Source organism: Salmo salar, chromosome 02 (genome assembly GCF_965601325.2).
Source record: "Salmo salar chromosome 02, fSalSal1, whole genome shotgun sequence".
Lineage (NCBI taxonomy): Eukaryota > Metazoa > Chordata > Actinopteri > Salmoniformes > Salmonidae > Salmo > Salmo salar.
The window spans coordinates 22,980,113-23,005,239 of NC_138292.1; the positions used below are offsets into that span (position 1 = coordinate 22,980,113).

Sequence of the window (25,127 nt, forward strand, 5' to 3'; positions counted from 1 at the left end):
AGGTTGGATGGGGGCGTCGCTGCATAGCTATTTTCAGGTCTCTCCAGAGATGTTTGATCTGGTTCTAGTCCGGGCTCTGGTTGGGCCACACAAGGACATTCAGAGACTTGTCCCCAAGCCACACCAGCGTTGTCTTGGCTGTGTGCTTAGGGTCGTTGTCCTGTTGGAAGGTGAACCTTCGCCCCAGTCTGAGGTCTGGAGCGCTCTGGAGCAGGTTTTCATCAAGGATCTTTCTGTACTTTGCTCCATTCATCTTTCCCTCGATCCTGACTACTCTCCCAGTCTCTGCCGCTGCAAAACATCCCCAAAACATGCGGCCACCACTATGCTTCACCATAGGGATGGTGCCAGGTTTCCTCCAGACATGACGCTTGGCATTCAGGCCAAAGAGTTCAATCTTGGTTTCGTAAGACCAGAGAATCTTCTCTCTCATGGTCTTGAGAGTCCTTTTGGTGCCTTTTGGCAAACTCCAAGTGTGCTGTCATGTGCCTTTTACTAAGGAGTGGCTTCCGTCTGGCCACTTTACCATAAAGGCCTGGTTGGTGGAGTGCTGCAGAGATGGTTGTCATTCTGGAAGGTTATTGTTTGTATGTTAAATGACGAGACAGAGGCATTGATGCGAGTAACCAGTCTTGTTCAGTATATTGCAATACATCCGGGTATCTCAAGCACACCGGTAAAACACTGGAGTTGCAGTAATGAACATTTACCAACAGATGGCATCACTGTGCCATCTTACACCCATAACAGTTATCCCACCTCCACAGGGGAACTCTGGAGCTCTGGCCCCTTCACCTCCCTGACCAAGGCCCTTCTCTTCCGATTGCTCAGTTTGGCCAGGCAGCCAGCTCTAGCAAGAGTCTTGGTGGTTCCAAACTTCTTCCATTTAAGAATGATGGAGGCCACTGTGTTCTTGGGGACCTTCAATGCTGCAGAAATGTTTTGGTACCCTTCCCAGATCTGTGCCTCGACACAATCCTGTCTCGGAGCTCTACGGACAATTCCTTCGACCTCATGGCTTGGTTTTTGCTCTGTCAACTGTCAACTGTGAGACCTTATATAGACAGGTGTGTATAAACATCTCAAGGGTGATAAAAGGAAACAGGATGCACCTGAGATCAATTTCGAGTCTCATAGCAAAGGGTCTGAATACTTTTTACATTTGCAAACATGTCTAAACTGTTTTCTCTTCATCATTATGGGGTATAGTGTGTAGATTGACGAGGAATTTATTCTATATCATCAATTTTAGAATAAGGCTGTAAAGTAACAAAATGTTGAAAAAGTCAAGGGGTCTAAATACTTTCCGAATGCACTGTATGTCATGGAAAGAGCAGGTGTTACTAATGTTTTGTACACTCAGTGTATTAAAACAGGCTATACAGTTGATAATAAAAAATTATGTAACGTTAAAAAAACAGACATAAAATGTATTTAATATGCTTCAGTTAAAGAAAAGACTTAATTCAATAAAAACATATGTTTATATGTTATATTTGCTGCTATCCTCGACAAACTCAAACATTTCTTGCATCATTTATACAGCCCTAATTTTGATTCTCCTCCATGGTCTTCTTGATCCATTCTACGTAGTTAGCTATGCGGGTGTAGACCCCATATTGGCCTGGCTCTACACAGTCAATTCCCCAGCTGGCGATCCCTGCTGCCCAGAAAACCCCCATACTTCAGGACATATGGCCCTTGTGGTGGCTAATTTCTGCATTACCAAATGAGGAGAGTTACAAATTTCACACACCAGTCAGAGTTATACTTAAACTACATCTTTAATAATAAGAGCTTTGCAAAAGCTCTTGACTTTCAATGATGCGCCATCTCTAATGAACCATTGAAAAGTGTCTACACAAAAGTACAAAGATCTTTTATAGCCAAGATACACCCCTCTCAACGTACATGACGAACCACAGATACATAGAATGGTCACAAGGTTAAGTTTTGTATGAAAGATATCTATAAAACATAGCAGACATAGCAAACATAGCTGTGTCAACAGTTTTCATTGAATAGACCAGTGTCTGGTCTTCCTACTCCAAACTGGAACCGTCTCTCCCTGGTACGGTATAGAACAGAACCATTAGCTACATGTTATCTGGAATGCTCTTTAGGCTTTATTACCCAAAGACATCGTAAATCTCCTCTGTCAGTGGTATCTCATAGAGGCCCATCCTCAGTAAGACACACACACATATGTAGACAATGTTCCATTCTGTCCTCTTCCCTTTCTGATATTCTGCATAGCAACCAGGGACATGTGAAAGATAAGGCTGACCTCTCCCCTCTCTGGGCCCCAAGTGACTGAGCCCTAGCTAAGGGAAAAGTGCAACTGCCAACATTCATTATCCAAGGGATACATTCTAATGACAAGTATCTCACATAAGCATATTATGCAAATAAAACATCTTAATTATCTATGTTACCCAACTAATTCTGATTCATCCACCACACCCTCCACCATCCCCTGCACAGGTGTCCTTTCCACCCTCTGGTAACCCGGCACAGAACATGCTGTCTGTCAAATCAGGGGCTTCTCTCTTCTTCTTCCTCACCTCATCAATAGAGCTTCTGCACTTCACCTGGTCCACCAGGGGAATCCGGACATACCTGAGGTTACTGGGCTTTTCATCATCATCTTTGAGGCCAAACCCTGAAACCCAGCTGAGAGAGGGAGGGAGGGAGGGAGAGAGACCGAGAGAGAAAGAGAGAGAAGCCCCGTTTATACCTGGTGCAAACATGGGTCCTTTGTCCTGATCTTGTCTACATTCAGATTGTGCCCACATTTCCAGAGGCTGCTGAGGGGAGGACGGCTCATAATAATGGCTGTAATGTAGCAAATGGAATGGCATCAAACACATTGGAAACGTGTTTGATGTTGTTGATACCTTGTCACATGCGCTGAATACAAAAGGTGTAGACCTTACATTGAAATGCTTACTTACAAGCCCTTAAAGAACAATGCAGTTTCAAGACAAATACCAATGCAAATAATCTGGGTAGCCATTTGATTAGATGTTCAGGAGTCTTATGGCTTGGGGATAGAAGCTGTTTTACAAGCCTCTTGGATCTAGACTCGGGGCTCTGGTACCGCTTGCCATGTGGTAGCAGAGATTACAGTCTATGACTAGGGTGGCTGGAGTCTTTGACAATTTTTAGGGCCTTCCTCTGACACCGCCTGGTATAGAGGTCCTGGATGGCAGGAAGCTTGGTCCCAGTGATGTACTGGGTCGTACGCATTACCCTCTGTAGTGCCTTGCGGTCGGAGGCCGAGCAATTGCCATACCAGGCAGTGATGCAACCCGTCAGGATGCTCTTGATGGTGCAGCTGTAGAACCTTTTGAGGATCTGAGAACCTATGCCAAATCTTTTCAGTCTCCTGAGGGGGAATAGGTTTTGTTGTGCCCTCTTCACAACTGTCTTGGTGTGCTTGGACCATGTTAGTTTGTTGGTGATGTGGACACCAAGGAACTTGAAGCTCTCAACCTGCTCCACCTTTCCTGTAGTCCACAATCATCTCCTTTGTCTTGATCACGTTGAGGGAGAGGTTGTTGTCCTAACACCACACGGCCAGGTCTCTGACCTCCTCCCTATAGGCTGTCTCGTCGTTCTCGTGATCAGGCCTACCACTGTTGTGTCATCGGCAAACTTAATGATGGTGTTGAAGTCGTGCCTGGCCGTGCAGTCATGAGTGAACAGGGAGTACAGGAGGGGACTAAGCATGCACCCCTGAGGGGCCCCCGTGTTGAGGATCAGCGTGGCGGATGTGTTGTTACCTACCCTTACCACCTGGTGGCGGCCCATCAGGAAGTCAAAGATCCAGTTGCAGAGGGAGGTGTTTAGTCCCAGGGTCCTTAGCTTAGTGATGAGCTTTGAGGGCAATTTTAAGGTGTCGCCAAACTCCTGTGCTACACATGCTATTAAAATGTGTCTGTTATCCATCCACTGTGTCTGCATTGTGACCAAATTTCCTGGTCCCTTCATTTATTCAAATTATTGAACAGCTATTCTTTCAAAATAATATTTATTTTTTTCTAAGACACATATTGTTGTAATCGGTCAATGATTTTAGAAGGCTGAATAATGATGATGATTTAAATGATTTCTCTGTCCAGATCTGTCTACACTTATAAGATTTCCAGACACAATGTATGTCTGACTACCTCCGGAGGTGGGCAGGATGATCTAATCACAATCAGATCGCAATGTGTGTTTTGATTGTCTACACCTGTGTAATTATTTGGGCACAATCAGAATGTGGACAAGATCAGGACAAAGGATGCAAGTTAGAACCAAGTATAAACAGGCTAGGGAGAGAGAAATTACACATGCAGTATAATTTCTTCCGTTTCCATTGCATTGAGGTAGTTTTAGGAGAGAAAAAAATACAATGGAAACAGAAATAGAGAATTCCCAATAAATATACTGTCAAATATCAAACATTTACTGTACAGGAGAGCCAACTCTTACCCAACTCTTCCAGTGGAGTATTCAGCACCCTTTGCAGGCAGACACACTCGCATGATGGAACTACTGAATGTGAATGGGTGTTGGAGCTTGATCAAGGCAATGTCGTGGTTGAAGGATAAACCGTCTGTGTTGTTGTACCCAGGGTGAGGATGGAGAGAGGCCACTTCAAGAGGTGGAGACTGAAGGAGGTTTTCCACATTGTTGTCTCCAACGTATGCCTGTTATGAAGTGAAGGAAATTGTGTGTGAATTTCAGTCAGTTACTGCATTTAACTGCTGGGTGGAAATAGTAGTTTCTTCAACTATGAGCACCCAGAAGCATGTTTATTGTCTATCCACTCCCTCCTCAATCTTTGTTATCAACTCAGATGTAGGGCCAGGGGTGTTTCTATGATAAGCGTATAATTGTCGACCAGAGTTAATCAGAAAAAAACTCCTGGCCCTAGTCATTATGTAAACACTGCCATAATCATTATTGCACTACCATAACTTCACTCTTCTTGATGACTTGGTTGTTATGTTGATGCACCAGGCCATGAGCAGCAGTCAGGATCCACCTGTCCCCGATGACCATCCCTCCTGATCGCCCTCCTTCCACACTGAGAAGCATCTGCCAGGGACATGGTCCTTTTGGAGCTACCTCTCCTCCCAGAATCCTCTGGTGTATTTCTATGGACACCATGGGTCTTCCACAGACTGGTGGATTAGGAAAATAACAAAATGTCTCTTCTCCTCTCAGCAATGGTTCAGATTCCACATTGGGTCCATTATTACTGTAGAAAAGCACACAGCCAAAGCACATGCACAAAACAACAAAACACACAATCACATCCATAATAGTTATATGTTAGAATGTTTCTCACCTGCTTTTGGCTCTTCGTCCTCTTGATCCAGTCTACATAGTTAGCCACACAGGTGTAAACCCCATATGTTCCAGGCTCTCCACAGTTAATCCCCCAGCTGATGATCCCTGCTGCCCTGAAATAATCACCCTACTTCAGGACGTACGCTCCTCCACTGTCCCCCATACAGGAGTCCTTGCCTCCCTCAGAATTCCCAGCACAGAACATGTTGTCTGTTAGACTGAGATGTTTTTCCTTTTTCACTACGTCAATAGAATTTCTACAGATTGTCTGGTTCACCACAGGTAGAGGAACATACATGAGGTTATTCGTAGCCATATCAAGCTCTTTGAGGCCAAATCCTGAACTTAAGCTGAAGCAGAGAGAAAGAGAGAAGAACGCAATAGACATATAAGTTGTTGTACGACTCAACAATTTTAACAATCAATACAAAAATCTGTAAATATGCACAAATTGAGTAAATGATTAACATGCAGATATTTGCAGTTGACTGTTTCAGACCTAAAAACTACGCTTACCCATTCCGCCCAGTCGGGTATTTAGCGTCCTTTGCTGGCAGACACAGTGGTATGATATGAGCATTGAATGTGATTGGATGTTTGAGATGGATCATGGCGATGTCATGGTCATAGTTTACATCGCCTACATTGTTGTATTCAGGGTGAATATGGGGAGAGGCGACCTCAAGAGGTGGAGACTAGAGGAGGTTTTCCACATGGTTGTGTCCAACATATACCTTTGGACAGGGTAAATTAGTCACACTTAAGATATACACTTAATCAGCAGTCAGACAGTCCATTTCTCCATTGTACCATATATATATCTAGCACAGAAACAGATGAGTCAAGTCAGAAAGATAACCCATGTTTCTGTTCATTAACACACACACCTCACCCTAAGAAACCACCAGGGATATTGATCCAGGACATGTGCTGCAGTCATGATCCAGCAGTCCCCGATCACTATCCCTCCTCCTCTACCATTAGCTCTCAGCAACACCTGCCAGGGGAAGGATCCAGCTGGAGCTGGCTTTCCCCCCAACAATCCTTCCAAATCCTGGGAGGTTCACTGTAGGACGACCACACACTATGGACAGACAGAGACCCCTACTGGTCATCTAGGGACAGACTGACTGTAGATACACACACATGGAAAGAAAACATACGATACACAGTACACACACGCAAACTCAAGGGTGAAACTGTGAGTTACCTGGGATACATTGAGGAATCAGTGAGCTGTTCAGGCGGTTTTTCCAATTTCCGTCTGATGAGCATGTGAAGTTTCCTGATAAACATGCGTGTCAGAGATGTCATTACACGATATATGCATTAGGCATTGAATAGTTGTAGTTGTTTAATTTACAAAAGATTAGAGACCTGCAGGTTGAAAACAGATGTCACTCTAGTGAAGAATATAAGGATGATTTTAGTCTCAATGTTATGTCCTTCAGGAAGACTATAGAACGGCTCATTGCAGTGGTACTGAATGACTGAGAGGTGCTGGTTCTGAGAGCCAGATATGAACGTCACCCCTCCATTCAGCATCGGTTCAGGTTCCCCACAGTCAATCACTGCAGAAGAAACTAGAACCCAAAACTCACACACAGACACACCCAGCAGCCTGGACACACAGTATATGGGGAAGGGGAAATTTGAGACTAAGTGTATCTGATCATAGAATAATTATGTTGAGACATACCATACAAAAAGTATTTTGATAACTGATTAGTCATGATCTCATAATTCATACTTGATATGGGTGTAAATCACTGTAACTGAACGTCTGTTTAGTAATATTACGACAGCTTGAATCCAAGCAGGAGAGACATGGAAAATTTGCCAGAAACAACAATAGAAACAACAACAGTAGACTCACCAGTTTTGAATAGACCCAGTCCATGACTGTGATTGGACAGGGAAGGCTATGGTGAATGAACCTGCTGTGTAAAACCTGAATACCTCATTCTGTATATCACAGCCTCTCAGCATTCCAGGTACTGTAGCTGACTGTTTGTTTGAGTGGGGAGTTTAACTAAAGAGTCTAAAAGTCATGTTAAAAAACGTCCCTGTTTGACTTGGCCCAGAAAGATATCGACAAACTAAGTAGACTGACAGAGACGGACAGATGAGATTTTTATTTATATATTTCACCTTTATTTAACCAGGTAGGCAAGTTGAGAACAAGTTCTCATTTACAATTGCGACCTGGCCTAGATAAAGCAAGCAGTTTGACACATACAACAACACAGAGTTACACATGGAGTAAAACAAACATACAGTCAATAATATAGTAGAAAAATAAGTCTATATACAAAGTGAGCAAATGAGGTGAGATAAGGGAGGTAAAGGCAAAAAAGGCCATGGTGGCGAAGTAAATACAATATAGCAAGTAAAACACTGGAATGGTAGATTTGCAGTGGAAGAAAGTGCAAAGTAGAAATAGAAATAATGGGGTGCAATGGAGCAAAATAAATAAATAAATACAGTAGGGGAAGAGGTAGTTGCTGTCTCTGACTGGCCGGTTCCTCTCTCTCCACCAGGATTCTGTGCCTCTAACCCTATTAAGGGATGCTGAGTCACTGGCTTACTGGTGCTCTTCCATCCCATCCCTAGGAGGGGTGCATCACTTGAGTGGGTTGAGTCACCGACGTGATCGTCCTGTCCGGGTTTTCCGCCCCCCTCGGGTTCGTGCCGTGGGGGAGATCTTCGTGGGCTATCCTCGGCCTTGTCTCAGGGTAGTTAGTTGGTGGTTGAAGATATCCCTCTAGTGGTGTGGGGGCCGTGCTTTGGCAAAGTGGGTGGGGGTTATATCCTGCCTGGTTGGCCCTGTCCAGGGGTATCGTCAGACGGGGCCACAGTGTCTCCCCACCCTTCTTGCCTCAGCCTCCAATATTTATGCTGCAATAGTTTATGTGTCGGGGGGCTAGGGTCAGTCTGTTATGTCTGGAGTATTTCTCCTGTCTTATCCGGTGTCCTGTATGAATTTTAAGTATGCTCTTTCTAATTCTCTCTCCCTCCCTCTCCCTCCCCTCCCGGAGGACCTGAGCCCTGGGACCATGCCTCAGGACTACCTGGCCTGATGACTCATTGCTATCCTCAGTCCACCTGCCTTCCCCAGTCCACCTGGTTGTGCTGCTCCAGTTGGTCGTGCTGCTCCAGTTTCAACTGTTCTGCCTGTGGCTATGGAACCCTGACCTGTTCACTGGTCATGCTACCTTGTCCCCGACCTGCTGTTTTCGACTTTCTCACTCTACCGCACCTGCTGTCTCTGAATTCTCTGCTATGAAAAGCCAACTGACATTTACTCCTGAGGTGCTGACCTGTTGCACCCTCTACAACCACTGTGGTTATTATTATTATTTGACCCTGCTGGTCATCTATGAACATTTGAACATCTTGGAAATGTACTGTTAGAACTCAACCCAGCTCAGCCAGAAGAGGACTGGCCACCCCTCAGAGCCTGGTTCCTCTCTAGGTTTCTTCCTAGGTTCCTGCCTTTCTAGGGAGTTTTTCCTAACCACCATGCTTCTACATCTACATTGCTTGCTGTTTGGGGTTTTAGGCTGGGTTTCTGTACAGCACTTTGTGACATCGGCTGATGTAAAAAGGGCTTTATAAATACATTTGATTGATTGATTCCTTCCAAACCACTTGTTGGATTTGCGAATTCCAACTTATTGTGTAATGTTTATGTCCAATGGCCGATGAGCACCGAAACGTTTTATCTATAATTTATCTTCATATGACAAGGATTGAAAAGTATTTGCCAGTAGATTGTCGACATGATTCATGATGATGACTGCTTGTCTAGCTTGCAAGCTAAGATTTTGAAAGTATGATGTCAGTCCAATCAAAGCTAGGGTAGATATAATGTGATTTGGAGTCATTTTATCTTTGGCCAATGAACTTGAGCCTTCTTGGCTGGGCACTTCTAATGTAACTCTATGTCAGCACCCATGGGGCTTGAATTTTCAAGCTCTCCCCGTAGATTCTGCGGTGATGTAGTGTCCCCATGAGTGACACAACACTGAGCCAATCACAGCGCAACTAGAGAACATTACCAACCCTCCATATTTTCCGCTGGCTGCTCCAACACCACAGAAAGCCCTGAGCTAGTCTGAAACACCTGCATTTTGGAGCTGCCTTACTGAAGAAAACAAAAAAGAGACCATGTTTCTATGCGGCTTTATTAACTCAATATTATTTTTTTTTACATTGTCTGTAAACTGATATGCGACACTTCTTAATGCCACAATAACATGCAAAACAGGTTACAAAAAAAGCTAAACAGGAAGGGCTCAAAACAGCCCTGAATAACGGGTCGCCACTGCAAATACACATACAAAAATACAGAAAAACCACAGAGAGCGAGCAATGCAGATGTAGACACACAGTAGAAATGGGGGAGGAGGAGAGAAAATAGGGTATCAACATTTAATTGAGAGTTTGATTGAAGACAAACATTCGGGTTTTACAAATCATATTTTCATTTGGGTTTGTCAATCAGGGTTACATTGTGAAGCATTATTCACAACCATGCATAAAAGAAAACTGCATTATGTTTTGTGATTTTGCCACAGAGTAGAGACTTTATTCAGACATGACAGGATGGTATTGTCTGTATACTGAAGTTACATTTAACACTGCTGAGGGAAAACTGAACATTTATAAAGCCAGACTGGTTTTATAAAAAGTGAAAGTACTGGAAATAATTAGCATACAATTATGATTATGGAGGTTCAGAGTTGACTAGTATGTCTTACTCTTCTTAGTCTTCTTTACTGTTTTTACCCCTGCTCTTCTCTCTCTATGGTCTTCTTTACTGTTTTTACCCCTGCTCTTCTCTCTCTATGGTCTTCTTTACTGTTTTTACCCCTGCTCTTCTCTCTTTATGGTCTTCTTTACTGTTTTTACCCCTGCTCTTCTCTCTTTATGGTCTTCTTTACTGTTTTTACCCCTGCTCTTCTCTCTTTATGGTCTTCTTTACTGTTTTTACCCCTGCTCTTCTCTCTCTATGGTCTTCTTTACTGTTTTTACCCCTGCTCTTCTCTCTCTATGGTCTTCTTTACTGTTTTTACCCCTGCTCTTCTCTCTCTATGGTCATCTTGATCCAGTCTAAGTAATTCTCCACTTTGGTATAATAACCCTTTTTAGAATCCTTTCCCAGTTCACAAAGGGAACCCCAGAACACAATGCCTCTCAGAAGATATGGCCCTCTGTTGTCCTTGTTCCCTGATACCAGCATAGAGAGAAATAATGGACCCCCACTATCCCCCTTGCAGCTATCTGTCCCATCACCCCCTGCACAGAACATGTTCTCAGTGAAAACCATTGGCTTGTTAATAGACAACACAGGTGTATCCTCACACACACTTTGGGGGTATCTTCCCACAGCTGTGTAAAGCAAGAAGCAGCTTTTATCCAGAATTTTGGTTTCAGCTTTATTCTCTGTCCCACCCCACCCTGAAACAGTGCTCTGTTGACCCTCTTTGAATCTTCCATCAGCCTCAGACAGGCATATGGGGAGAACATTGGGCCCTAACTTCACCCTGGAAGACATTCTGATGAGAGCTATGTCGTAGTTAGTGCGTTCATCACCAGCTATGCCCTTTATGTAGTCAGGGTGAATGATAATCTTCTCTGTTACCATGACAACCACGTCAGGATCAGTTTTGTTTGATTTTGTCCCATCTATCAGCCCCCCGAAAATGTAAGCGTGCTTTCTTCGTAGCCATCCACTACATGAGCTGCTGTGATGGCCCACTGGTCATTGATCAGGGATGCTCCTCCTCTTTTGGGCTGTTTAGTGAAAAGCTGCCAGGGTATCTCTCCCATCTTTGCCAGTCTGCCCCCAAAAATTCTTCCAATGCTGGAAATATCTGTTTCGGTCTTCCCACACACTAGAAGAGAGACAATCCAGATTAGTGTCTGAACAATACACTGCATCATTGATAGTGTAACACCAGTGATACTGTACTGTCATACACCCAGTGTTAGGGAAGATACTGTGAAAATAAAGTTTACCAAGCTACGAATTACTTGTCACTGGAAGAAGGTAAGCTACACGAAAGTTACCCTTAGTTTACTTAACTAAAGTTACTTTGAAAAGTAGTTCACTACATAAAAACGACTTAGCGGAAAATGATCATAACTAAATGTGAAATGTCATAAACTACAAATTGCAAGAATAGCTCACTCTGGAGTCATGTTAACCGAATGTGTAATTAAGCCTATTAAACACAAGTTTCAAGTGAGAATTAGGCAGGTCAAAAAAAAATTCTTACTAAAAAAGTAGTGTGTATTTCCAGCAGTTAGCTAAACAGCTACATGGTAAAAAAAATTTTTTAAAAACTACTGTAAACACTGTCAAGATTTGAATTTAGTTAAACTACCACCAAGTTACTGCAAAATGTAGTTAAATTACTAGTTGAACTACACATAGTTCATTACTCCACAACACTGCGTACACCTGATAAATGATAGCGAGGCATACCTTCGATGCACTTTGGTAACTTTTCTTGGCCCTTGACCGATGTCCACGTACCACTGGCATCACAGATGTACTTCTCTGAAGGAACAGAAGAGAAGTAAGAGCACAGGTAGGGTAGATAGTGACGGCATGTGGAGCAGCCTCAGAAAGCATAGGGCAGGTATACTGAAGATACTGTATAGAAATGATCAGGGAAGGAGGGATGGAAGAAAGGGGGAGATGTACATAAAAAGTGAAAGAAAAAAGATAACAGCTGCAGTTGTAGGTAAATAAGACTGTATGGACTAACCGTCTCCCTCCAGTGTGTAGTATTTGGATTCACACTTGAACTGGACCTTGTCACAAAACAGCCTCATCACTAGAAGTGTCTGGTTCTCCACAATCCACAGCTAGAGTGAACAAGACATACAGAGCAAACCAAAGTCTCTGACACAAATTCCAAAACAAATTGCTTGAAAAGATCAAGTAACTTTATGAAAATGCAACAGTCCTGGACCTCGTTTCCCAGAGCCTTCATAGCGTTAAGATCATTGTTAGAACCATCATAAGATGTATCTGTAGTAGCTGATCTGTTTCTCAGAACCTTCATTAGTAACGTTGTTCTTAAAAACCATTGCACATCTACAAGTGACCCTGACCACTTGTGGAGCAGCCAAAGTGCATCATCAGATGCAGTCAATTTATTCATAGAATATCTCCACACATAAAATCAAGATGTATATACAGTTGAAGTTGGAAGTTTGCATACACTTAGGTTGAAGTCATTAAAACTCGTTTTTCAACCACTCCACTATAGTTTTGGCAAGTCAGTTAGGACATCTACTTTGTGCATGACACAAGTCATTTTTCCAACAATTGTTTACAGACAGATTATTTCACTTATAATTCACTGTATCACAATTCCAGTGGGTCAGAAGTTTACATACACTCAGTTGACTGTGCCTTTAAACAGCTTGGAAAATTCCAGAAAATGATGTCATGGCTTTAGAAGCTTCTGATAGGCTAATTGACATAATTTGAGTCAATTGGAGGTGTGAGTCAATTGTACCTGTGGATGTATTTCAAGGCCTACCTTCAAACTCAGCGCCTCTTTGCTTGACATCATGGGAAAATCAAAAGAAATCAGCCAAGACCTCACAAAAAATTGTAGACCTCCATAAGTCTGGTGCATCCTTGGGAGCAATTTCCAAACGCCTGAAGGTACCACGTTCATCTGTACAAACAATAGTACGCAAGTATAAACACCATGGGACCACGCAGCCGTCATACCGCTCAGGAAGGAGACACGTTCTGTCTCCTAGAGATGAACGTACTTTGGTGCGAAAAGTGCAAATCAATCCCAGAACAACAGCAAAGGACCTTGTGAAGATGCTGGAGGAAACCGGTACAAAAGTATCTATATCCACTGTAAAACGAGCCCTATATCAACATAACCTGAAAGGCCGCTCAGCAAGGAAGAAGCCACTGCTCCAAAACCGCCATAAAAAAAGCCAGACTACGGTTTGCAACTGCACATGGGGACAAAGATCGTACTTTTTGGAGAAATGTATTCTGGTCTGATGAAACAAAAATAGAACTGTTTGGCCATAATGACCATCGTTATGTTTGGAGGAAAAAGGGGAGGCTTGCAAGCCGAATAACACCATCCCAACCGTGAAGCACGGGGTGGTGTAACCGATGTGAAATGGCTAGTTAGTTAGCGGTGGTGCGCACTAATAGCGTTTCAATCAGTGACGTCACTCGCTCTGAGACTTGAAGTAGGGTTTCCCCTTGCGTTGCAAGGGCCGCGGCTTTTGTGGCGCGATGGGTAACGATGCTTCGTGGGGTGTCAGTTGTTGATGTGTGCAAGGGTCCCTGGTTTGAGCCCGGGTTGGGGCGAAGAGAGGGACGGAACCTACACTGTTACATAGATGCTGTTGACCCGGATCATTGGTTGCTGTGGAAAAGGAGGAGGTCAAAAAGGGGGGTGAGTGTAACCGATGTGAAATGGCTAGTTAGTTAGCGGTGGTGCGCGCTAATAGCGTTTCAATCAGTGACGTCACTCGCTCTGAGACTTGAAGTAGGGTTTCCCCTTGGCTTCTCTCCGCGGCTTTTGTGGCGCGATGGGTAACGATGCTTCGTGGGGTGTCAGTTGTTGATGTGTGCAAGGGTTCCTGGTTCGAGCCCGGGTTGGGGCGAAGAGAGGGACGGAACCTACACGGTTACAGTGGCAGCATCATGTTGTGGGGGGGCTTTGCTGTAGGAGGGACTGGTGCACTTCACAAAATAGATGGTATCATGAGGATGGAAAATTATGTGGATATATTGAAGCAACATCTCAAGACATCAGTCAGGAAGTTAAAGCTTGGTTGCAAATGGGTCTTCCAAATGGACAATGACCCCAAGCATACTTCCAAAGTTGTGGCAAAATGGCTTACGGACAACAAGGTCAAGGTATTGGAGTGCCATCACAAAAAGCCCTGACCTCAATCCTATAGAAAATTTGTGGGCAGAACTGAAAAAGCAAGGGGCAGCAAGGAGGCCTACAAACCTGACTCAGTTACACCAGCTCTGTCAGGTGGAATGGGCCAAAATTCACCCAACGTATTGTGGGAAGCTTGTGGAAGGCTACCCAAAACGTTTGACCCAAGCTAAACAATTTAAAGGCAATGCTACCAAATACTAACTGAGTGTATGTAAACGTCTGACCCACTGGGAAAACATCTGACCCACTGGGAAAAGCTGAAATAAATCCATCTTTCTACTATTATTCTGACATTAAAATAAAGTGGTGATCCTAACTGACCTAAGACAGGGAATTTTTACTAGGACTAAATGTCAGGAATTGTGAAAAACTGAGTTTAAATGTATTTGGCTAAGGTATATGTGTCATGACGTTGGCCTCTTTGGGTACAGGAAGGACAGTTGACCCCCTCCCCTTTGTACCATCACCCAACCTACCTTCCCCCCAACCCAGGGTTGTAAAAAACCCTCTGAGGAGAATCTCCTACCCCATGTTTCATAGAGTGACAAAGGAAATTCTTCCAACTCATAGAATTGGAGAACCGAGCGACATGTGTGTGCTGGAGAAGGTATGGAAGATTGGTGAAGAATCCAGCTACGAACTGATCCGCTTGGTACAATTTTGTGATACTCAGAAGAGACAATATAGCCATATTACCATAAAACTGTTTATATAATAGCATCAGCTTGAGACTTGCAACATAATGGTTGTATAGAATGTATTAATAAGGATAAAGCTTTTATAATACACATGAGATGCTATTGTACTGATGTAATGTGATAGAATTGTATTTCTGTAACCAAATCTAACTCAGTCATAGGCACACCCCAAGGACCCATACAGGACCAGGCGTCATTTGACAAGCTGTTCTATGGGCACTATAAAACACCCCCGGATTTACATTTCCCCAGACCAGGCCTACACTCCGTTGGCTAATAGGTTTTACCTTCCAATTCCTCTACTGAAAGTGAACCATACCATGTGGTTCACTTTTAGACTATTGATACCGACAGAATAAGAACAAGTCTTTGATATTAATTATTAGTCTGCAGCTAAGTAAATTATATCATCGAACGCGAAGACCAACGAAACAACTATTCTATGACGACATTAATGAATGTCGCTCTGAAAGATCCATTCTAACCGAGAGAGAGAGAGAGAACGCGGACAAAACTTCCCAACAGAACCGAACTCTCCAACAAAGAACGACGACACACTGAGCGTAAATATATATTGATTGCAATTGTTCCCGAATGAGTGAGCCTTCAATTGTCAATTGTTAATATTAATGAACTCTGTGTAACTTCTGAGCCTGACCGTTTATGATCCATTGTTCAACAGGCCGACCTTCCTGTTTAGCCCACAAGGGCACATTCATATACCAATCCTTTGTGACGATAATTACTGTTTGTATGTTTTTATGTTAATTACTTAGTGTAGTAAATAAATGATTTTAAGACAATTGATGTATGGATGATTTTAGCAAAGACTGGGTTCGTGCAGATACAACAATTTACGACGTTTGGAATGAGACTGGACTAGAGGTAAATACACCATTGAAACTAGAAGATAATCGGCCTATACTGTAATAGAATATAATATTATAGTACAGGAAAGTTTTATATTAGGAAAATTATAGCTTTGTAATCTGAATATTCTCCTTGGTGCCCCGATCTCCTAGTTAATTACAATTAAACGATTAATCAGTTTAATCGCGTGATAATAATTACAGGGAGCTAATTGATAAACATATCTTCCGTTTAATGGTACCCCCAAAGACACGACATATTGGAGCCCCCGTGCGAGGAATCTAAGATAGAATTGGACTTTGCTGTGAAATTCTATATATCAATTGTGCAAACAGAATTGTACAAACAGCCTGCTATGTAAACAAAGTGATTGTGCATTTTCCATTGAGAGAAGCTATTTAGAGTAGCTCCGGTCTTGTGTCGATAGCAGGGAGGGATAAATTCCAGATTTAGTCCGTTAGGCCAAACGGTACTATTTCTGTCGGTAAATATTAACTTCTAAAATAAGGTTAGAAATTAGAAGTTAACTATCCGGTAACTGAGCCGAATAATTTGCCTACCGACAGTGTGGGCAGACCGTACGCGTATTTTGTATTTAAGTACCGTGTCGCTCCGGTCAGCATAAACGACAGCAGAATATGCTGAATGGGGTTAAGGTGAGACGTCACTAGAAAATCCACCCTTCCCTATTTTGGTGCTTGGAAGGATACTCCTGAACCAAGTAGCAATAGCTTAGCATTACGGGTAAGCTAACAGAGAGGGAACATTTTACCCTCCACCGTAACACGTTTAAAATTTCTCCGCTAGCGCGACGGAAGTCCGACCTTTGTACTTCCGTTTAATTTCAGCATTCTGCACCCTGGTGGTGAAGAATTGCCAGTACATCTCTAGGGGAAGTTCAAACGTGGAGCACGGTAACATATCCAGACAATCACAATTGACTGGATATGACGTCTCATTCAATTTAACTAACAAGTGAAATTGCCAGGTTTACCTTTTCAAGTGGATCTTTCAAATAATATCCTAAATTGATTGGGCGTCTACAATGAGACATGATTAACTTTTTCCAAACTTAACTTAGATGAAGCAATGCTCTCAGGTTAATTGAAAGTTAATTCCCAGATAGCCTATACAGGTTTGATATATCATAAATAGATTAATCAGTAAAATCTGCTTTAGCAAGGCACAGTCAGTAAAACCCCTTTACGGACGCTCAGCCCCAGGGAGGAGCGTACCCTAGTGGTGAAGGGTCCCAACATTTGAACTACGGTTTACACTTATGATATCCAATCAATGGAGATTGTATGGATTATCGTCTCATTCAATTTATTTAGTTAAATTGTCGAACATACCTTTCTAGGTTCTTCCAATTAAATGAGACAACTTAAACTTTGCATATTAACCGGGATGAAGCAACCTCTCAGGTAATTCAAGTTTAATACCCAGATAGCCTACCCAGGTAGGACAAATCATTGGCATTGATTAATTCAATTTGCTTTTGCAAATTCATTCACGTTCATTAACGTCTATAAATAGATTAAAATCGTCTTTGCAGCTCCCCACATTCCAAAATTTTGGAAAATTAGGAAAAACATTTTTTCCTTTCAAATGTTCTAATAATGTGCAGGCTATCAGAGGGGGTGGTCCCCACTCGCCCGCTAATTAGTGAACCTCCACCCGTAAATGGATTGATCTCTGACCTCAGCAGCGATAACAACCCTAATTATGCCATTAGTGGAAAAGCAGACAACAATGTTTTCCAAAATCAACCATCGGGCGCAGGCCTCGTAAAGGTTCTCTCCAGTCTAGCTCTGATGTCTTGCCATCCGAGATTGCCATCTGTCCAATACTGCAGTGCACAGCTGAAGCACGAGCAGGTAACGGTAGACATAAAGGGACAGGTGGAGAGAACCGGGAAACCAATGACAAATGCAGAAAAGGGAACAATTCTGCTAGCTATGGAACTGCGTTCGAAAACTGAACAATTAAATGTAATTGCAAAAACGTATGACGATGAACAAGCACAAGCTCTTCAACAAAATCGTTTTCTACAGGAACAAAATCATATGCTACAGGAACAACTCGATTTAGCCAAAACTAAATACGATGATGTCCACGCCAAACTAGATAAATCCGAAGAGTTATCTACAAACAGGAGCGCTCAACTTGACAACATGCATGCTGTTTTGTTGAATGTTACTCAAAATAACACGGTGCTCCTCAAAGCGCTGCAAACCAAAGACGATCAGTTAATGAACACAATGACAAAGTTGGATGATAAATCAGCAGAACTTATTGAAGTCGCTGACCAAATGAATGATGAGAGAACTCAGGTGATGAGGTTGGAAATATTGATTTCTAAACAAGCAGAGGAAATCTCATCACTGAATCTCTCGCTCCGTACTCAAGACCTCTATCTGCAAACCATGACAGATAAGTTTGAGACCGAAAGGAGCAGGTGTGACACTCACGTGTCCAAAATCAGTACTCTAAGCGCTCAAGTGGACTCTGCAATGCTGCAGAATTCCACCCTTAGGTACCATCTGGAGGAAATCCAGAATGGTCACGCTACACAGCGCGACTTCCCATCCAAGCAACCGGAGCCCTGTACTCACAGGAGTGAAGACAATAGGTTTCAGACCTTGCCTCCCTCATGTGTCCCTCAGTCTTCTCCTCTTGGCCCTTCGGCACTGAGTAATATGGCGCCTCTTGGCCAACAACAACAAGGCTTGGCTTCTTCTCTTGGCCTTTCGGCCCCAATCTCTCCACAGGATGAAGCCAACCCTCGCCGCCCGCTTGGCGCGGAATACCTTGACAAACTCGTCAAGAATTTCCCCACCTTTGACCCCGTTCCAGGTCAGCCAAACGATACTGAGACGTTCCTAGCTGACATAGAGGACGCGTTGGGTGGCTACCCGAACGCTACGGGTTCTGACAGGGTTTACCTGTTGAAGCGAACGTCGAATAGACACGTGACGAGGTTCATTCGTCTACAACAGCAACACGTGCTAAATGACTATGCTAAACTTGCCACAGCTTTGAAATTAGAATTCAGTGGTTCTGCGACTCGCAAACACGATAGCTCACTGGCTAACACCGTCAAACAAGCTCGGAACAAACACCCACAAGCTTACTATCATAGGCTTCGTTCAGCTTACTTTGGCCTACTCACTGAAACAGGAATGGAAGAGCTGTTACCATTCAAACAAATGTTTCTGTCAAACATGTATCCCACCTTCATTACCTACTTGGGCCCTGCAGCCCACGTTGGCTTGCCTATCTTACAACTGAGAGAGCTTGCAAGCACAGCTTTTGAGGCATCAAAAGTTCACAACGCTAAGAGCCCTGACCACTCAGTTTTGAAGTTTAACCAGGAGCACTCACTCCAGTTAGAGGGTGCATTATCAGGTATTGGAGCGTCGAGAGATGACGCACAACAACAGTTTCTACCACGAAACCATGATTCCAATAACCTCCGCGGTCGAAATAACTGTAAAGTACGTAGCCATCAACATGACTACCGCTACAATCGACCCGTTCGCTACGTTCCTGCACCCAACCCACCAAAAGTGTCAGAGCACAAGGGTAACAAAGGGTTGAAGGACGATCAAAACGTAGACCAATGTTCTCCAGAAGTCCCACTACGGGAAGAACTTAAGCGAGAACAATTTGAGAAAAGGGTAAAAGATAAGTCACAAGGACTAGATGGGGAATTACCGGACACCAGGTCCGCAGGAATTAACACCCATAGCATGGACGTTAAAGTTCAAATTTCTCCCGCTCTCATTCAAGACCCTATCCAGGGCCCGCTTGATCAAGAAACAAGCCCCCGGGCTCTGTCCATAGACTCTGATACAAAAGTTGCGAAGAAAAAGGTCAAACGCTTCGTTAAAGCCAAGCCCACTCAAAATCGGAAAAGTCAATCTGCTTCCATCTTGAACAGACATGGCACATCACGTCGTTGCGAATGACCACTCCACTTTGTGGGGAATATGTCCACTAACCACGAATCTAAACAGCCATACCTGGAAACAGTCCTGGAGGACTGCTTAGCTTGTCATGCGCTAATTGATTCGGGTGCGACAATATCACTCATCTCTCAAACATTGTTTGATGATCTCAAAAGGGCTTTGAAGCCAACTAAACGTTGGTTAAAAGTGGAACGATGCGACACTAAACTTCGAGGGGTCACTCAGACTACCTCGCCTCTCACATTGAGAGTCATGCTGAAACTTCACTTCCAGGACGTATCGCTCGTTCACCCTGTGTATGTTACCAGCCTCGAAACTGTAACCCTGCTACTTGGAGCAGACTTGATGGATCGGTTACTCCCATTGATGGATTGGAAAACCAACCAGGTATGGTCACAGGTCACAGTGCCTTCTCCACTGACCACACTGTCTTCCCCTAACGCTAGCTGCAACACAGTCATTCACGAGGGGTATCTGTCGAAAGCACCCCTTGGGAAAAAGACGTTTAGAAACCTCTTGGTACAAAATCCGATCCACGGATATAGTACGATATCTCGACACATTCCATCAGCCAACCTGATTGACCATTCTTTTCATGATTTCGAGCCAGCTGTCTCTGTGAATAAGCAACTTCCCTCCTCCTTGCAGTCGTGCAATACGATAGTTGAAATGAACTTTTCTTTCCCTTTGGACACTTCCGCAAGCACTGCGGCCGTCCCAGCAAGAAAAACATTGATGCGCAGAGTATACTCTGCTTCCGATGATACACCTTCCGCTTTGTTGGGGACTGTCACCCCTTACAATGACACTAATGGCGTCAGTCCAGCAACTGACCCGATGACTCCCATTTTGAGCCTGTAATCGAACCCACAAATGCTGATGCTCCAGATACCCAACTAGTCTAAAGAAGACCAGTGTTATTGCTTCTTTAATCAGAACAACAGTTTTCAGCTGTGCTAACATAATTGCAAAAGGGTTTTCTAATGATCAATTAGCCTTTTAAAATGATAAACTTTGATTAGATAACACAACGTGCCTTTGGAACACAGGAGTGATGGTTGCTGATAATGGGCCTCCGTACGCCTATGTAGATATTCCATAAAAAATCTGCCGTTTCCCGCTACAATAGTCATTTACAACATTAACAATGTCTACACTGTATTTATGATCAATTTGATGTTATTTTACAGGACAAAACATTTGCTTTTCTTTCAAAAACAAGGACATTTCTAAGTGACCCCAAACTTTTGAATGGTAGTGTATATAAAGGAAGAGAAGCTTAGGCCTAACCCCAGAGAGATAGAGATTTGCTGGTGGCATGCTACGGCATGACATGCATTTCTTTATGTCATATGGTTACTGTGTCTGCTATGCACATATAGACATACAGAAGGAGGGTAATTCGATCATTTTCGATCAAAATATTTTGTAAAGATAAGCATTATATTGTTACATTATAGGAGCAACTCTGGTAGACCTGAAACAGTCTTCCTCACCTCAAGTTCAACTGTCGGAGCTAGTTGAAACGCCCGGGTGCACTGCCTTCATATCATAGGCCTGCAGTAGCTAAAGTTTAATGATAGCCACACCATACCAAACCACAAATGTTTCAAAACTTTATTAGGGTAATATCAAGCCATTGTTTATTGGGAAAATACAAGTAGAAGAGTGAACGTAAACCAAGGGAAAAAAGGCACTACCCTCCACTGTGCCCCCCCCCTAAAAAAAAAACACGTATTTTGGGCCACCCCTCCCCCAAGTAAATTTCGACCAGTCCCTTAGCGAACGTTCTCTTTACATGCTTGTTTGGGAAACACTCTTACAAAGTTGGCTCGTAAATAATGATGCAACTGGTACAATCATCGTAATGCTTACATTACATCACAACTGGGAAACGAGGCCCAGGGTATTATTACTCAAAGCAAGATCAACAAGAATGTTCCTACATATTCTGAGTTCATAAGGATGATCAACATGGATGGTATTTATTCATTCTTGAATTGCAGTGGTAAATGCTGTCCCTTGACTTTGTTATTTAAAAAAAGTCCTTATACTACAAAATATGTGTCTGCATTTTAGAAACTACTGTGGGCTAACGAATTGGCTTGTCTCACTGGTGATGTAGAGGTGTAGTGACATGTTTTGGGGATTCAGAGATATCTATCTCTTATTTTTTAAATGCTAAACAGTGAACGAAAGTATTTCATATATTGTATAGATAAATAAAAACAAAGAAGGCTATTAAAATAAAAAAATGTACTAATGTAATGTGTGTTTTATCGCCTTGAAAATCACTATACTAAAAATGCTGGGTTGTTTGGATGACCCAACTGTTGGGTTGCAGACATTTGGTCACTTAGTTTGGTTTATTTCTTTAAAAAGAGCAAGGTTTATTGTTAATGCTGGGTTATTGATGCTGGGTTATTGAGATATGATATAACTCAGTGGGTGGGTTAATTCTCTCACCAAATCCAAAAGATCAAAGTGATCCGGCAAGCTCGTGAATGAGAATTGTTGGAGCTGTGTAACAAGTTTACCAGACAGACGGTGCTCAGTGGAATTACTTTTGACAGACAAATGGGCAAAACATTGTGGCTGACCAAAGACGTTGAGTAAAAAGCTAGCTAGCTAACATGACTAATTATCGATTCGGGTTAAACAGACCTAGTTATCATAATTACGTATTATCTCAGTCATTGACAATTTATTAAGGTATCTTTACTTTTACAATTGGGTACTTTTTCCACCACTGTAGGCCTATGCTATTTCCTATTTCTTATGCTTTGGGGCGGCAAGTAGCCTTGTGGTTAGAGCATTGGGCTAGTAACCGAAAGGTTGCTGGATCAAATTCCCGAGCTGACAAGATAAAAATCTGTCGTTCTGCCTCTGCTGTCATTGTAAATAAGAATTTGTTCTTAACTGACTTGCCTAGTTAAATAAAAAATTCAACATTCTTGTGTGACTCTCAAAAATGGGGCATGTTTGTAGCACTTCTTGATTTCCCACTCCGGGATAATGTGATGGGCTGTCACCATTAAGTAGCTCTCTTGGTGCTTTCAAGACAACTGGAGAAAAAACGAGGTCAAATCATGATGTCACTGAACTTCAGGTTGGATTTTTCTTAGTCGGAGCTCGTTTTTTTCGAGTTCTCAGTTGTCTTGAACACACTGAAGTCTGAGATTTCCCAGTTCCCTGCTGTTTTGAACATGTCATAAGTAGTATCCCAGGTGGTCCATCCATCTGTTGTAGGTGCAACACAGGATGAGGCTTGAGCATTTTCTCAAGGTGATGAAATCCCCTATTCTTCTCAACCCCGGAGAATGGGCGCATATCCACGGCTATAAACATACCACATCCGGTCGGTGGCACCTTAATTGGGGAGGACAGGCTCGTGGTAATGGCTGAAGCGTAATAAATGAAATTGTATCAAATACATCAAACATATGGTTTCCATGTGTTTGATGTCATTCCATTTGCTCCATTCCAGCCATTATTATGAGCCGTCCTCCCCTCAGCAGCCTCCACTGAAACACACCTATCACTTTTGTAATTTCTTTGGCCCAGTCAGAATCAGCTGTGAAGGGCTGCTTGAATGCAGAGGGGAGACGAAGTTCTACATAACTACAGTGGGGGGAAAAGTATTTGATCCCCTGCTGATTTTGTACGTTTGCCCACTGACAAAGAAAGGATCAGTCTATAATTTTAATGGTAGGTTTATTTGAACAGTGAGAGACAGAATAACAACAAAAATATCCAGAAAAACGCATGTCAAAAATGTTATAAATTGATTTGCATTTTTTTCTTGACCACATGACCTGACTAAGAAAAACTCTAGGCCCTATTTATAGGCTACAGCTACTCACCATGAGTGTGTCCACACACTGTCCGTCTGGCCCCTGCTCCACATCAAACTCCCCAGTGAAGTGTAGGAGCAGCTCCAGGTTGTCCTCTACAGACAGGATGTAGGAGCAGTGGGCATGCTCAGCATACGGGCCGGGCCGAGACGGACTGGATATCACACCACGCAGCGAGCCGGACAGGTCTTCAGTGCAACTCACTGTGGTAGAGACATATGATCAATAACATGACCCTCATTGTCATCATCACAGAGGGATGGTGTTGTATCATGAAGTCGGTAGCTGTACGAGCAACAAGTAGTAACGGCATCGCATCTTTCTCGTTATTATTACAATTGGCATCATCATCATCATAATACTTCATTCTTCATGAGTCTCTCTTTGTTTTCATTTCCCCTTAGTGCTTCTCCTTCTTGCTCTCCTCTGTTCATTCTGTCTTTCACTTCCTCTTTCCCTGTCCCTTCCTGTCTCTCCTTGCCCGTCTCTTTCTCGCTCTCTCTCTTGTCTCTGGCTCTCCATACCTGTGCAGGTGTGTCCATTCGTGTCCAGGTGGTAACCAAGGCGACAGGAGCAGGGGTAGCCTCCAATGTAGTTGTGGCAGAACTGGGTACATCTGTTATCTGGGTCCTCCTCACACTCATCAAAATCTGTCAGAAAGACAACAGAGGTCTGACTAAGGTACCAACGAATGGTCACATGAGGTAACGCAACAACAACAATCAAAAATGTCATCATAGTCTAAGAGAAATACAACAATGCTCAATGAAACAATGCTCCCTTTCTCCTCCTCACCTTGCAGCGTGTAAAACCCTCTGAAGCCAGTGGGTCTCTTGGTGTTGGAGTAGTCAGTGCGGAATGAGAGAGAAAGGCAGCCCTCTATGGAGGAGAGGAGTGAGGGATTGACGGTAGAGTCAAGGTCGTCAAACGACATTTCACCACATTGAATAGCTGCATTCCATCTGAAAAGCTCTAACAGAGGGATGAGAGGATAGGAAACTTCTATCCTGTCTTTAAAAACACATGGACACATTAGGATTTCTAATTGTGAGATCTAATATCCCTCCCTTCCCACCCTAATAACGGGAATAATAGATAACTCAAAGTATGTTACATTACAGTAAAAGTCCTTGAGTCAGTGGGATGACTTTAACCAATGGATTGTTGATGCTATGTATTGGCCAATGAGAGGCTTGAAGCTACCAGTCGGCCATAATGGCACTACCCAGAAGAAGCAGTCCTCCATATGAATGAATGGAATTCTACAGTGTTTCAATTACATGTTTAAAGGACAAAATAACCAAGTGCCAAGATGGAGGCTTCAAAACAGCACCTCCTTTCAGTCATATAGTGTATATATAAATAATTGCCTTTAACCCTTCACACTGACCTCCAGGGCGTCGTTCTCGCAGCCGTCACTGTCCTCCATGTCCAGGT

At 43.1% G+C, this 25,127-nt stretch overlaps 2 protein-coding genes across 7 annotated transcripts; both read right to left on the reverse strand.

Moving 5' to 3' along the window:
• Positions 1–1,754: 1,754 nt before the first annotated feature.
• LOC106575735 (complement C1r subcomponent) lies at positions 1,755–7,335 on the reverse strand. Of its 6 annotated transcripts, none has more exons than XM_082960974.1 (7): positions 7,220–7,335; positions 6,554–6,628; positions 6,231–6,427; positions 5,860–6,077; positions 4,963–5,693; positions 4,480–4,697; positions 1,755–2,673 (listed from the first exon to the last, which is right to left on the reverse strand). In XM_082960974.1, the coding sequence occupies exons 5-7, from the start codon at positions 5,311–5,313 to the stop codon at positions 2,451–2,453; spliced, it is 792 nt and encodes a 263-aa protein (XP_082817100.1). In that variant the 5' UTR covers positions 5,314–5,693; positions 5,860–6,077; positions 6,231–6,427; positions 6,554–6,628; positions 7,220–7,335; the 3' UTR covers positions 1,755–2,450. The 6 variants fall into 6 exon arrangements, with proteins under 6 accessions (XP_082817100.1, XP_082817095.1, XP_082817092.1 ...); XM_082960969.1 differs by having other exon boundaries at positions 6,554–6,964; XM_082960966.1 differs by having other exon boundaries at positions 6,721–7,335.
• A 2,194-nt stretch (positions 7,336–9,529) lies between these two features.
• LOC106575715 (complement C1s subcomponent) lies at positions 9,530–15,640 on the reverse strand. Its single transcript, XM_074112245.2, is given in 4 exon segments — positions 9,530–11,055; positions 11,058–11,243; positions 11,837–11,911; positions 12,123–15,640. Coding segments are annotated over 4 exon segments (966 nt in total). The 5' UTR covers positions 12,190–15,640; the 3' UTR covers positions 9,530–10,417.
• Positions 15,641–25,127: the final 9,487 nt, after the last annotated feature.